This window comes from Anomaloglossus baeobatrachus, chromosome 9, assembly GCF_048569485.1.
Source record: "Anomaloglossus baeobatrachus isolate aAnoBae1 chromosome 9, aAnoBae1.hap1, whole genome shotgun sequence".
Classification (NCBI taxonomy): Eukaryota; Metazoa; Chordata; class Amphibia; order Anura; family Aromobatidae; genus Anomaloglossus; species Anomaloglossus baeobatrachus.
The window spans coordinates 226,639,592-226,654,193 of record NC_134361.1 but is presented as its reverse complement, the minus strand read 5'-3'; the positions used below and the strand labels follow the sequence as shown (position 1 = coordinate 226,654,193).

Sequence of the window (14,602 nt, the reverse complement as noted above, 5' to 3'; positions counted from 1 at the left end):
TCCAATATAATCACATATAAGACCCCCCCTCCTACCTGTACCCTCTTTGAGGGAGATGTAGCCGAGGACCAGCACCATGGATAGCTCTAATATCCCATTCAAGACCTCTGTTAAATTATCACCCGCTTTTAGGAAGTGCAGCAGAGGATCAGCACCATGGAGAAGTCCAGTCCAACAAAGTTGCACACAAGACTCAACTTTTTTGAGACGTGCAGTAAAGGATCAGCACCACAGACAATTTTAGTCACCTATGGTACATAGGAGGTACAGAGGATCAGAACTATGGATATCTCTAATATAATCACATAAAGGACCCCCTTTTGTCACCCCCTTCTGAGAGGTGCAGCAGAGGATCAGCACCATGGACAAGTCCAATACAGTCACATAGATAGAATACCCCCCTCTAACTTTTTTGAAATAGAGGATCAGCACCATGAACAACCATAGTTATACACAAGACCTCATTGCCCCCTTTCTAGGAGCATCAGTACCATGGACAACTGCAATATAGTCACATAGAAGACCTTTGCCAACTTATCACCCCTTTTCGGAAAGTGCAGAACCTTGGATCGCTTCCATATGGGCATATACAAGAGCCCCTCTTAGCAGTCACCCTTCTAGGAGGTTCAGCAGAGGATCAGCACCATGGACAATTCCAATATAGTCATGTCGAAGTCTACATCTAACTCATCAACCCCTTTCTAGGAGGCTCAGCTTCATGGACAATTCCAATATAGTCCCGTCCAAGACCCCGTCTAACTCCTCATCCCCTTTCTAGGAGGACCAGCACCATGGACAATTCCAATATAGTCACATAGAAGACCTTCACCAACTTGACCCCTTTTCAGGAAGTGCAGAACCTTGGATAGCTCTCGTATGGTCACATACAAGACCTCCTCTTACCAGTCAACCTTCTAGAAAGTTCAGTAGAGGATCAGCAACATGGACAATTCCAATATATTCATGTCCAAGACTACGACTAATTCATCAACCCCTTTTTAGGAGGATCAGCTTCGTGGACAATTAGAGTATAGTCCCGTCCAAGACCCCGTCTAACTCCTCACCCCCTTTCTAGGAGGATCAACACCATTGACAACTCCAATATCGTCACATAGAAGACCTTCACCAACTTATCACCCCTTTTCGGGAAGTGCAGAACCTTGGATAGCTCTCATATGGTCACATACAAGACCCCCTCTTACCGGTCACCCTTCTAGGACTATGGACTACCTGAATAACTACACACAACCCCACTTTTACCAACTGTCTTCTTCTGGGAGGTTCAGTATCATGGACGATTCCAATATAGACACATACTAGACCTTCACCAACTTATCACCCCTTATCGGGAAGTGCAGAACCTTGGATAGCTCCCATATGGGCATATACAAGACCCCTTGTTATCGGTCACCCTTCTAGAGGTTCAACACTATGGACAACCTGAATACAGACAACCCCACGTTTACCAATTCTGGGAGGTTCAGCACCATGGACAACGCCAACTCTCACCCCAGTCTCCCAACCTTACCTGTCATCATTCTGGAAGGTCTGGTCCCCAAGCAGAAGATCCCTGAATCTGTATCTTGGAGGCAGCGGTGGGACCTCGGTCTCCAGCTCGTTCATCTTCAGGGCGCTGATGTCTAGGATGACCCCGCTCTTATCAGGTGCAAGCCTATAAAACAGGGAAGAAGAAGAGGAGGATGAGGAGGTGGTGACTGGAAGTTTGCTGGGAGATGCATAAAATCACAACACTGCCACCCCTATGAGGGAGTCCTCAGCGCTCTCAGCCCCCCGCCCTGCTACTGAGCCTTACATTAGGGTGAGATGGTGCCAGACATGGTACAGGACCAGGGATTCCCCCCTCCCCGCTGCAGACGGAGCAGATGCAGCCTCAAAAAGCAGAGATGCAATGACAGCCGTAGCCGAGAGCTGAGGAAGCATTACAACCTCTGGAGAGGGTGGGGGTGGTGCATGGGCTGTGCCATACTAGACCGGCTCTGCAGAAAGGGTTAATGGGCAGCATATCATACCCGCCGGTGCTGGAGGACTGTACCCATCCGAGCGGCCGTGTGCTGGTATCTGCAGCACTGTACAATATGGGAATGGCTGTATACAGTATGGAGAATACACTGTGGGCAGAGCCAACCTCCGAGACACCTGAGCTGGAGAAGCAGCAGGCAGGGGTGGATCGCGGTACAGAACCTGGCACCGGCGGGGAAAGCGGAGCCACAGCCGGCACAACGGAGGCGAAACCATCACCACCCAACACAAAAGAGCAGAGGACAAGTCAAGGACTTCACTTTTAGGAGATTACCCGATTATATCCTATAAATATACTTCGGAGCTGCATTCACAATTCTGCTATGTGACTGATAACAAGCTTATCTCAGCTCTTATAAAGCTGTGGAGCATGGAGAGGAAAGGTGTGTACAGTGCCCAATGTAAGGATGACACTTCCCATCATTAAATTCTTCTCAGGTAAGAAGCATCACGCAAAATCAAAACAAGTAGAGGAGTTGAGCGATTTCAGCTCTGAAAACTGCAGAATTGTGAAATCTAGATTGTAATGAAAAAAAAAAAAAAAAAACATGGAAAGATAGATGACTCCCCCAGCAGAATAGTGAGTGCAGCTCTGGAGTATAATACAGGAGGTAACTCAGGATCAGTAATGTAATGTATGTACACAGTGACTGCACCAGCAGAATAGTGAGTGCAGCTCTGGAGTATAATACAGGAGGTAACTCAGGATCAGTAATGTAATGTATGTACACAGTGACTGCACCAGCAGAATAGTGAGTGCAGCTCTGGAGTATAATACAGGAGGTAACTCAGGATCAGTAATGTAATGTATGTACACAGTGACTGCACCAGCAGAATAGTGAGTGCAGCTCTGGAGTATAATACAGGAGGTAACTCAGGATCAGTAATGTAATGTATGTACACAGTGACTGCACCAGCAGAATAGTGAGTGCAGCTCTGGAGTATAATACAGGAGGTAACTCAGGATCAGTAATGTAATGTATGTACACAACTTACACCTCTCCCCAGAAAACGCCCTTCATGTGCTCCCTCCATTTACATCAAAGGGAGTCTAAAAATTACCCCAGCTATTTCATGAACTCGTAACTAGTGATGAGTGGGCACTACCATGCTCAGTACTGGTAACTAGTTATGAGCGGGCACTACCATGCTCAGGTGCTCGAAAAGCTCAATGGGACACACGGAGGGGTCCGGCTCGTGTGATGGAAATTTTTGCTGAAAATTTCCTAGAAAAATGCTCCAGTCCCCCATTAATTTCCCTGAACCTTATACGTTACCTCCCGGCTTCTGACCTCGGACCTCTTCCTGACCATGTCTCTATCTGCTCCCTGGACCTTATAAGTTACCTCCTAGCTAATGATCTCGGCTTGTCTGACTATCCTATTCATACCGCTCGTAGTGTCGAGCATCACAGGTGCTATTTTTAACAATAACTTTGCAATTTCACCTTTTTATGTTAATGAGAAAACCCCTTAACAGGAAACATATGCTTTTACAGAAGTAACAGTGGTCATCACATCGCCCCCAATGCTGCGGACCACCCAACACTGGAGTGAGGGGACCTGGATCAATTCTATGAATTTGAGACATCCAGAGGGCAAAGCCCTTAGGGGGCATTGTCAGGAAAAGGGGGGAGGAAGAGGAAGGAACACCCCCCTTTCCACCCGACAGAGCCCGTGACTCGCTCTCTAGTGCCCCTCTTATAGTGAGCCCAATTATGAAATTGCCCGACAATAAGCCAGGAGACTGCTATTCTACTATGCCGATGATTGAAGGGTATATATTCCCCCGACCTCTGAGGACGGAATATATCTAAGCCTCCCCAGATCTCACTGGTCGCCCCACAATGATCATTGGCATAAACTCGCTGCCACCAATCAATTACGATAACTATTACGCCGAGCTCACCGACGTGGAATGCAGGAATGCAGGATCAAGATAACAGAACAGCCCAAGATTAAATTATATATTTTTAATCGCCATAAAGGGCACACTAGACACAACAAGATATACAATATGGAATTTACAGAAATATATATATATATATATATATATATATATATATATATATATATATATATATATATATATATATAGGGCAGAGTACATTTACAGACAAGACAGGGTCACAAACAGAGTTAGATCAAGCAGTTATCTCATGCGTCTGGCCACGGGGGGGGCACCGTTTCGACCAGGGTTCGACGTACGTTCTCACATGTGTATAGTACGCAGGACGCCCGAGTAAAGACAGGCCAAAAATGCCCCCCCCCCTTACAATCCATGTCCCCCCCCCTGGTGACCTCACAGGGGTGTACTGCCCCACCCCTGTCCTGAGTCTAAAATAATATCCCAAAGTGAATATGATCCGCAACTCCAGACTGGGACGGTTCTGGTGTCATCAGATCCATCTGTGTCCCCTCTGCCTACGGAGTCCAAGCACGACTCCTCTACCGGTCTCCTACTTGCAGTTCTATGTATCTCGCCGCCCCAGGGTGCGACAAAGAATTCGAGGGTATGCAGAGATGCAGCTCGGAGTCCCAATTTTAACGATGTAAGGGGTGTATGGCTCAGATGCACGGTAATATCATAACTGTGTATGAGGTTACAGAGTCGGGAATATGAACTCCTGCTGGGAACGAGGGTCTTGGATCCCTTTGAAGCTTCAAGGTTTTCCAGTTCCCCACCCACTCCCTTGATGAATGGACATATCCCCTCAGGGGGAAGTCTTCCTCTGGCTTGGCAGTGTAATTGGATTTGACACCTTCCCAAATGCTGAGTGATCTGAGGGGAATCTCTGTGTGGGAAGGGAGGGGGTGACATGGAGTAAGCTGACTGACATGACTAAACGTCATAATTATCATCATCTCTCAGGATTTCCCTTCACAGGCATCACAGGGTGGGCAGCATTCATGGCCCAGACTCATCTGAATGGAGAGGAATGGAAGGACTTAGCTTTTCAAGGGTTATCTCCCTCGGAGGATTAGGCAATATCAGGGGGCAGTATTGGTTTTGGCACTGTAGGGGGTGGGCGGGTGGGGGGTTATTCCAGCACAGGAAGCCCCCCAGACATTCCTATGGTAGTGACCACACACATTACATGTCTGATGCTTAACAACAGCAGAACATCAGCGCCCTGGGGTGTAATTATTAAAGATCAGCAACAGAAAACTAATTCTTCGATGGCGGAAACACGACAAGTTCCATCTGATCTGACGGATTTACCACTAATTGGCCATGAAAAGTCTCATCAGCTTCAAAGCGATAGGATTCCCATAAAAAAGAAGAATATCTGCATCCGCACAGCCGCGCCCGTCTCCTGCCATTACCTGACCTGGGGTACGACGCAGGGGCGGACATAACATTGGGGCAACCGGGGCCAAGACATGAGGGGGCCACATCCGCCTCCAAAATAGGTAAAATTGCCTATTCTGATGAGTAATGCGACGTCATAGGGCCCATATACTGCTCTCACACAGGGGCCCTCTTCTGTCTGTATCACCAGTGGGGCCCATATACTGCTCTTACACAGGGGCCCTCTTCTGTCCGTGTCACCAGTGGGGCCCATATACTGTTCTTACACAGGGGTCCTCTTCTGTCTGTGTCACCAGTGGGGCCCATATACTGTTCTTACACAGGGGTCCTCTTCTGTCTGTGTCACCAGTGGGGCCCATATACTGCTCTTACACAGGGGTCCTCTTCTGTCTGTGTCACCAGTGGGGCCCATATACTGCTCTTACACAGGGGTCCTCTTCTGTCTGTGTCACCAGTGGGGCCCATATACTGCTCTCACACAGGGGCCCTCTTCTGTCTGTATCACCAGTGGGGCCCATATACTGCTCTTACACAGGGGTCCTCTTCTGTCTGTGTCACCAGTGGGGTCCATATACTGCTCTTACACAGGGGCCCTCTTCTGTCTGTGTCACCAGTGGGGCCCATATACTGCTCTTACACAGGGGTCCTCTTCTGTCTGTGTCACCAGTGGGGCCCATATACTGCTCTTACACAGGGGCCCTCTTCTGTCTGTGTCACCAGTGGGGCCCATATACTGTTCTTACACAGGGGCCCTCTTCTGTCTGTGTCACCAGTGGGGCCCATATACTGCTCTTACACAGGGGCCTCTTCTGTCTGTGTCACCAGTGGGGCCCATATACTGCTCTTACACAGGGGTCCTCTTCTGTCTGTGTCACCAGTGGGGTCCATATACTGCTCTTACACAGGGGCCTCTTCTGTCTGTGTCACCAGTGGGGCCCATATACTGCTCTTACACAGGGGTCCTCTTCTGTCTGTGTCACCAGTGGGGTCCATATACTGTTCTTACACAGGGGCCTCTTCTGTCTGTGTCACCAGTGGGGCCCATATACTGCTCTTACACAGGGGTCCTCTTCTGTCTGTGTCACCAGTGGGGCCCATATACTGCTCTTACACAGGGGTCCTCTTCTGTCTGTGTCACCAGTGGGGTCCATATACTGCTCTTACACAGGGGTCCTCTTCTGTCTGTGTCACCAGTGGGGCCCATATACTGCTCTTACACAGGGGTCCTCTTCTGTCTGTGTCACCAGTGGGGTCCATATACTGCTCTTACACAGGGGTCCTCTTCTGTCTGTGTCACCAGTGGGGCCCATATACTGCTCTTACACAGGGGTCCTCTTCTGTCTGTGTCACCAGTGGGGTCCATATACTGCTCTTACACAGGGGTCCTCTTCTGTCTGTGTCACCAGTGGGGCCATATACTGCTCTTACACAGGGGCCCTCTTCTGTCTGTGTCACCAGTGGGGCCCATATACTGCTCTTACACAGGGGCCCTCTTCTGTCTGTGTCACCAGTGGGGCCCATATACTTCTCTTACACAGGGGTCCTCTTCTGTCTGTGTCACCAGTGGGGCCCATATACTGTTCTTACACAGGGGTCCTCTTCTGTCTGTGTCACCAGTGGGGCCCATATACTGTTCTTACACAGGGGTCCTCTTCTGTCTGTGTCACCAGTGGGGTCCATATACTGCTCTCACACAGGGGTCCTCTTCTGTCTGTGTCACCAGTGGGGCCCATATACTGCTCTTACACAGGGGCCCTCTTCTGTCTGTGTCACCAGTGGGGCCCATATACTGCTCTTACACAGGGGCCCTCTTCTGTCTGTGTCACCAGTGGGGCCCATATACTGTTCTTACACAGGGGTCCTCTTCTGTCTGTGTCACCAGTGGGGTCCATATACTGCTCTTACACAGGGGCCCTCTTCTGTCTGTGTCACCAGTGGGGCCCATATACTGCTCTTACACAGGGGTCCTCTTCTGTCTGTGTCACCAGTGGGGCCCATATACTGCTCTTACACAGGGGTCCTCTCCTGTCTGTGTCACCAGTGGGGCCCATATACTGCTCTTACACAGGGGCCCTCTTCTGTCTGTGTCACCAGTGGGGCCCATATACTGCTCTTACACAGGGGTCCTCTTCTGTCTGTGTCACCAGTGGGGCCCATATACTGCTCTTACACAGGGGGCCTCTTCTGTCTGTGTCACCAGTGGGGCCCATATACTGCTCTTACACAGGGGCCCTCTTCTGTCTGTGTCACCAGTGGGGCCCATATACTGTTCTTACACAGGGGTCCTCTTCTGTCTGTGTCACCAGTGGGGCCCATATACTGCTCTTACACAGGGGTCCTCTTCTGTCTGTGTCACCAGTGGGGCCCATATACTGTTCTTACACAGGGGCCCTCTTCTGTCTGTGTCACCAGTGGGGCCCATATACTGCTCTTACACAGGGGCCCTCTTCTGTCTGTGTCACCAGTGGGGCCCATATACTGTTCTTACACAGGGGCCCTCTTCTGTCTGTGTCACCAGTGGGGCCCATATACTGCTCTTACACAGGGGCCCTCTTCTGTCTGTGTCACCAGTGGGGCCCATATACTGTTCTTACACAGGGGTCCTCTTCTGTCTGTGTCACCAGTGGGGCCCATATACTGCTCTTACACAGGGGCCCTCTTCTGTCTGTGTCACCAGTGGGGCCCATATACTGCTCTTACACAGGGGCCCTCTTCTGTCTGTCACCAGTGGGGCCCATATACTGTTCTTACACAGGGGTCCTCTTCTGTCTGTGTCACCAGTGGGGCCCATATACTGTTCTTACACAGGGGCCCTCTTCTGTCTGTGTCACCAGTGGGGCCCATATACTGCTCTTACACAGGGGCCCTCTTCTGTCTGTGTCACCAGTGGGGCCCATATACTGTTCTTACACAGGGGCCCTCTCCTGTCTGTGTCACCAGTGGGGCCCATATACTGCTCTTACACAGGGGTCCTCTTCTGTCTGTGTCACCAGTGGGGTCCATATACTGCTCTTACACAGGGGTCCTCTTCTGTCTGTGTCACCAGTGGGGCCCATATACTGCTCTTACACAGGGGCCCTCTTCTGTCTGTGTCACCAGTGGGGCCCATATACTGCTCTTACACAGGGGCCCTCTTCTGTCTGTGTCACCAGTGGGGCCCATATACTGTTCTTACACAGGGGTCCTCTTCTGTCTGTGTCACCAGTGGGGCCCATATACTGCTCTTACACAGGGGCCCTCTTCTGTCTGTGTCACCAGTGGGGCCCATATACTGCTCTTACACAGGCGTCCTCTTCTGTCTGTGTCACCAGTGGGGCCCATATACTGTTCTTACACAGGGGTCCTCTTCTGTCTGTGTCACCAGTGGGGCCCATATACTGTTCTTACACAGGGGTCCTCTTCTGTCTGTGTCACCAGTGGGGTCCATATACTGCTCTCACACAGGGGTCCTCTTCTGTCTGTGTCACCAGTGGGGCCCATATACTGCTCTTACACAGGGGCCCTCTTCTGTCTGTGTCACCAGTGGGGCCCATATACTGCTCTTACACAGGGGCCCTCTTCTGTCTGTGTCACCAGTGGGGCCCATATACTGTTCTTACACAGGGGTCCTCTTCTGTCTGTGTCACCAGTGGGGTCCATATACTGCTCTTACACAGGGGCCCTCTTCTGTCTGTGTCACCAGTGGGGCCCATATACTGCTCTTACACAGGGGTCCTCTTCTGTCTGTGTCACCAGTGGGGCCCATATACTGCTCTTACACAGGGGTCCTCTCCTGTCTGTGTCACCAGTGGGGCCCATATACTGCTCTTACACAGGGGCCCTCTTCTGTCTGTGTCACCAGTGGGGCCCATATACTGCTCTTACACAGGGGTCCTCTTCTGTCTGTGTCACCAGTGGGGCCCATATACTGCTCTTACACAGGGGGCCTCTTCTGTCTGTGTCACCAGTGGGGCCCATATACTGCTCTTACACAGGGGCCCTCTTCTGTCTGTGTCACCAGTGGGGCCCATATACTGTTCTTACACAGGGGTCCTCTTCTGTCTGTGTCACCAGTGGGGCCCATATACTGTTCTTACACAGGGGTCCTCTTCTGTCTGTGTCACCAGTGGGGTCCATATACTGCTCTCACACAGGGGTCCTCTTCTGTCTGTGTCACCAGTGGGGCCCATATACTGCTCTTACACAGGGGCCCTCTTCTGTCTGTGTCACCAGTGGGGCCCATATACTGCTCTTACACAGGGGCCCTCTTCTGTCTGTGTCACCAGTGGGGCCCATATACTGTTCTTACACAGGGGTCCTCTTCTGTCTGTGTCACCAGTGGGGTCCATATACTGCTCTTACACAGGGGCCCTCTTCTGTCTGTGTCACCAGTGGGGCCCATATACTGCTCTTACACAGGGGTCCTCTTCTGTCTGTGTCACCAGTGGGGCCCATATACTGCTCTTACACAGGGGTCCTCTCCTGTCTGTGTCACCAGTGGGGCCCATATACTGCTCTTACACAGGGGCCCTCTTCTGTCTGTGTCACCAGTGGGGCCCATATACTGCTCTTACACAGGGGTCCTCTTCTGTCTGTGTCACCAGTGGGGCCCATATACTGCTCTTACACAGGGGGCCTCTTCTGTCTGTGTCACCAGTGGGGCCCATATACTGCTCTTACACAGGGGCCCTCTTCTGTCTGTGTCACCAGTGGGGCCCATATACTGTTCTTACACAGGGGTCCTCTTCTGTCTGTGTCACCAGTGGGGCCCATATACTGCTCTTACACAGGGGTCCTCTTCTGTCTGTGTCACCAGTGGGGCCCATATACTGTTCTTACACAGGGGCCCTCTTCTGTCTGTGTCACCAGTGGGGCCCATATACTGCTCTTACACAGGGGCCCTCTTCTGTCTGTGTCACCAGTGGGGCCCATATACTGTTCTTACACAGGGGCCCTCTTCTGTCTGTGTCACCAGTGGGGCCCATATACTGCTCTTACACAGGGGCCCTCTTCTGTCTGTGTCACCAGTGGGGCCCATATACTGTTCTTACACAGGGGTCCTCTTCTGTCTGTGTCACCAGTGGGGCCCATATACTGCTCTTACACAGGGGCCCTCTTCTGTCTGTGTCACCAGTGGGGCCCATATACTGCTCTTACACAGGGGCCCTCTTCTGTCTGTCACCAGTGGGGCCCATATACTGTTCTTACACAGGGGTCCTCTTCTGTCTGTGTCACCAGTGGGGCCCATATACTGTTCTTACACAGGGGCCCTCTTCTGTCTGTGTCACCAGTGGGGCCCATATACTGCTCTTACACAGGGGCCCTCTTCTGTCTGTGTCACCAGTGGGGCCCATATACTGTTCTTACACAGGGGCCCTCTCCTGTCTGTGTCACCAGTGGGGCCCATATACTGCTCTTACACAGGGGTCCTCTTCTGTCTGTGTCACCAGTGGGGTCCATATACTGCTCTTACACAGGGGTCCTCTTCTGTCTGTGTCACCAGTGGGGCCCATATACTGCTCTTACACAGGGGTCCTCTTCTGTCTGTGTCACCAGTGGGGCCCATATACTGCTCTTACACAGGGGCCCTCTTCTGTCTGTGTCACCAGTGGGGCCCATATACTGCTCTTACACAGGGGCCCTCTTCTGTCTGTGTCACCAGTGGGGCCCATATACTGTTCTTACACAGGGGTCCTCTTCTGTCTGTGTCACCAGTGGGGCCCATATACTGCTCTTACACAGGGGCCCTCTTCTGTCTGTGTCACCAGTGGGGCCCATATACTGCTCTTACACAGGCGTCCTCTTCTGTCTGTGTCACCAGTGGGGCCCATATACTGTTCTTACACAGGGGTCCTCTTCTGTCTGTGTCACCAGTGGGGCCCATATACTGTTCTTACACAGGGGTCCTCTTCTGTCTGTGTCACCAGTGGGGTCCATATACTGCTCTCACACAGGGGTCCTCTTCTGTCTGTGTCACCAGTGGGGCCCATATACTGCTCTTACACAGGGGCCCTCTTCTGTCTGTGTCACCAGTGGGGCCCATATACTGCTCTTACACAGGGGCCCTCTTCTGTCTGTGTCACCAGTGGGGCCCATATACTGTTCTTACACAGGGGTCCTCTTCTGTCTGTGTCACCAGTGGGGTCCATATACTGCTCTTACACAGGGGCCCTCTTCTGTCTGTGTCACCAGTGGGGCCCATATACTGCTCTTACACAGGGGTCCTCTTCTGTCTGTGTCACCAGTGGGGCCCATATACTGCTCTTACACAGGGGTCCTCTCCTGTCTGTGTCACCAGTGGGGCCCATATACTGCTCTTACACAGGGGCCCTCTTCTGTCTGTGTCACCAGTGGGGCCCATATACTGCTCTTACACAGGGGTCCTCTTCTGTCTGTGTCACCAGTGGGGCCCATATACTGCTCTTACACAGGGGGCCTCTTCTGTCTGTGTCACCAGTGGGGCCCATATACTGCTCTTACACAGGGGCCCTCTTCTGTCTGTGTCACCAGTGGGGCCCATATACTGTTCTTACACAGGGGTCCTCTTCTGTCTGTGTCACCAGTGGGGCCCATATACTGCTCTTACACAGGGGTCCTCTTCTGTCTGTGTCACCAGTGGGGCCCATATACTGTTCTTACACAGGGGCCCTCTTCTGTCTGTGTCACCAGTGGGGCCCATATACTGCTCTTACACAGGGGCCCTCTTCTGTCTGTGTCACCAGTGGGGCCCATATACTGTTCTTACACAGGGGCCCTCTTCTGTCTGTGTCACCAGTGGGGCCCATATACTGCTCTTACACAGGGGCCCTCTTCTGTCTGTGTCACCAGTGGGGCCCATATACTGTTCTTACACAGGGGTCCTCTTCTGTCTGTGTCACCAGTGGGGCCCATATACTGCTCTTACACAGGGGCCCTCTTCTGTCTGTGTCACCAGTGGGGCCCATATACTGCTCTTACACAGGGGCCCTCTTCTGTCTGTCACCAGTGGGGCCCATATACTGTTCTTACACAGGGGTCCTCTTCTGTCTGTGTCACCAGTGGGGCCCATATACTGTTCTTACACAGGGGCCCTCTTCTGTCTGTGTCACCAGTGGGGCCCATATACTGCTCTTACACAGGGGCCCTCTTCTGTCTGTGTCACCAGTGGGGCCCATATACTGTTCTTACACAGGGGCCCTCTCCTGTCTGTGTCACCAGTGGGGCCCATATACTGCTCTTACACAGGGGTCCTCTTCTGTCTGTGTCACCAGTGGGGTCCATATACTGCTCTTACACAGGGGTCCTCTTCTGTCTGTGTCACCAGTGGGGCCCATATACTGCTCTTACACAGGGGTCCTCTTCTGTCTGTGTCACCAGTGGGGCCCATATACTGCTCTTACACAGGGGCCCTCTTCTGTCTGTGTCACCAGTGGGGCCCATATACTGCTCTTACACAGGGGCCCTCTTCTGTCTGTGTCACCAGTGGGGCCCATATACTGTTCTTACACAGGGGTCCTCTTCTGTCTGTGTCACCAGTGGGGCCCATATACTGCTCTTACACAGGGGCCCTCTTCTGTCTGTGTCACCAGTGGGGCCCATATACTGCTCTTACACAGGCGTCCTCTTCTGTCTGTGTCACCAGTGGGGCCCATATACTGTTCTTACACAGGGGTCCTCTTCTGTCTGTGTCACCAGTGGGGTCCATATACTGTTCTTACACAGGGGTCCTCTTGTCTGTGTCACCAGTGGGGCCCATATACTGTTCTTACACAGGGGCCCTCTTCTGTCTGTGTCACCAGTGGGGCCCATATACTGTTCTTACACAGGGGCCCTCTTCTGTCTGTGTCACCAGTGGGGTCCATATACTGTTCTTACACAGGGGTCCTCTTGTCTGTGTCACCAGTGGGGCCCATATACTGTTCTTACACAGGGGCCCTCTTCTGTCTGTGTCACCAGTGGGGCCCATATACTGTTCTTACACAGGGGCCCTCTTCTGACTGTGTCACCAGTGGGGCCCATATACTGCTCTTACACAGGGGTCCTCTTCTGTCTGTGTCACCAGTGGGGTCCATATACTGTTCTTACACAGGGGTCCTCTTTTGTCTGTGTCACCAGTGGGGCCCATATACTGTTCTTACACAGGGGCCTCTTCTGTCTGTGTCACCAGTGGGGTCCATATACTGTTCTTACACAGGGGTCCTCTTCTGTCTGTGTCACCAGTGGGACCCATATACTGTTCTTACACAGGGGTCCTCTTCTGTCTGTGTCACCAGTGGGGTCCATATACTGTTCTTACACAGGGGCCCTCTTCTGTCTGTGTCACCAGTGGGGCCCATATACTGTTCTTACACAGGGGCCCTCTTCTGTGTCACCAGTGGGGCCCATATACTGTTCTTACACAGGGGTCCTCTTCTGTCTGTGTCACCAGTGGGGTCCATATACTGCTCTTACACAGGGGTCCTCTTCTGTCTGTGTCACCAGTGGGGCCCATATACTGTTCTTACACAGGGGCCTCTTCTGTCTGTGTCACCAGTGGGGCCCATATACTGCTCTTACACAGGGGTCCTCTTCTGTCTGTGTCACCAGTGGGGCCCATATACTGCTCTTACACAGGGGCCTTCTTCTGTCTGTGTCACCAGTGGGGCCCATATACTGCTCTTACACAGGGGTCCTCTTCTGTCTGTGTCACCAGTGGGGTCCATATACTGTTCTCACACAGGGGCCCTCTTCTGTCTGTGTCACCAGTGGGGTCCATATACTGCTCTTACACAGGGGCCCTCTTCTGTCTGTGTCACCAGTGGGGCCCATATACTGTTCTTACACAGGGGTCCTCTTCTGTCTGTGTCACCAGTGGGGCCCATATACTGCTCTTACACAGGGGTCCTCTTCTGTCTGTCACCAGTGGGACCCATATACTGCTCTTACACAGGGGCCCTCTTCTGTCTGTGTCACCAGTGGGGCCCATATACTGCTCTTACACAGGGGCCTCTTCTGTCTGTGTCACCAGTGGGGCCCATATACTGCTCTTACACAGGGGTCCTCTTCTGTCTGTGTCACCAGTGGGGCCCATATACTGCTCTTACACAGGGTCCCTCTTCTGTCTGTGTCACCAGTGGGGTCCATATACTGTTCTTATTCAGGGGCCCTCTTCTGTCTGTGTCACCAGTGGGGCACATATACTGTTCTTATACAGGGGCCCTCTTCTGTCTGTGTCACCAGTGGGGCCCATATACTGCTCTTACACAGGGGCCCTCTTCTGTCTGTGTCACCAGTGGGGCCCATATACTGTTCT

The 14,602-nt window shown here is 52.0% G+C and overlaps 1 protein-coding gene across 1 annotated transcript in view; it reads right to left on the bottom strand.

Moving 5' to 3' along the window:
- Positions 1-14,602, bottom strand: part of KCNT1 (potassium sodium-activated channel subfamily T member 1) — a 324,059-nt gene that overhangs the window by 245,316 nt on the left and 64,141 nt on the right. The window contains 1 exon segment of the mRNA XM_075324674.1: positions 1,529-1,672. Within this exon segment, the coding sequence (XP_075180789.1) occupies positions 1,529-1,672 (144 nt within the window).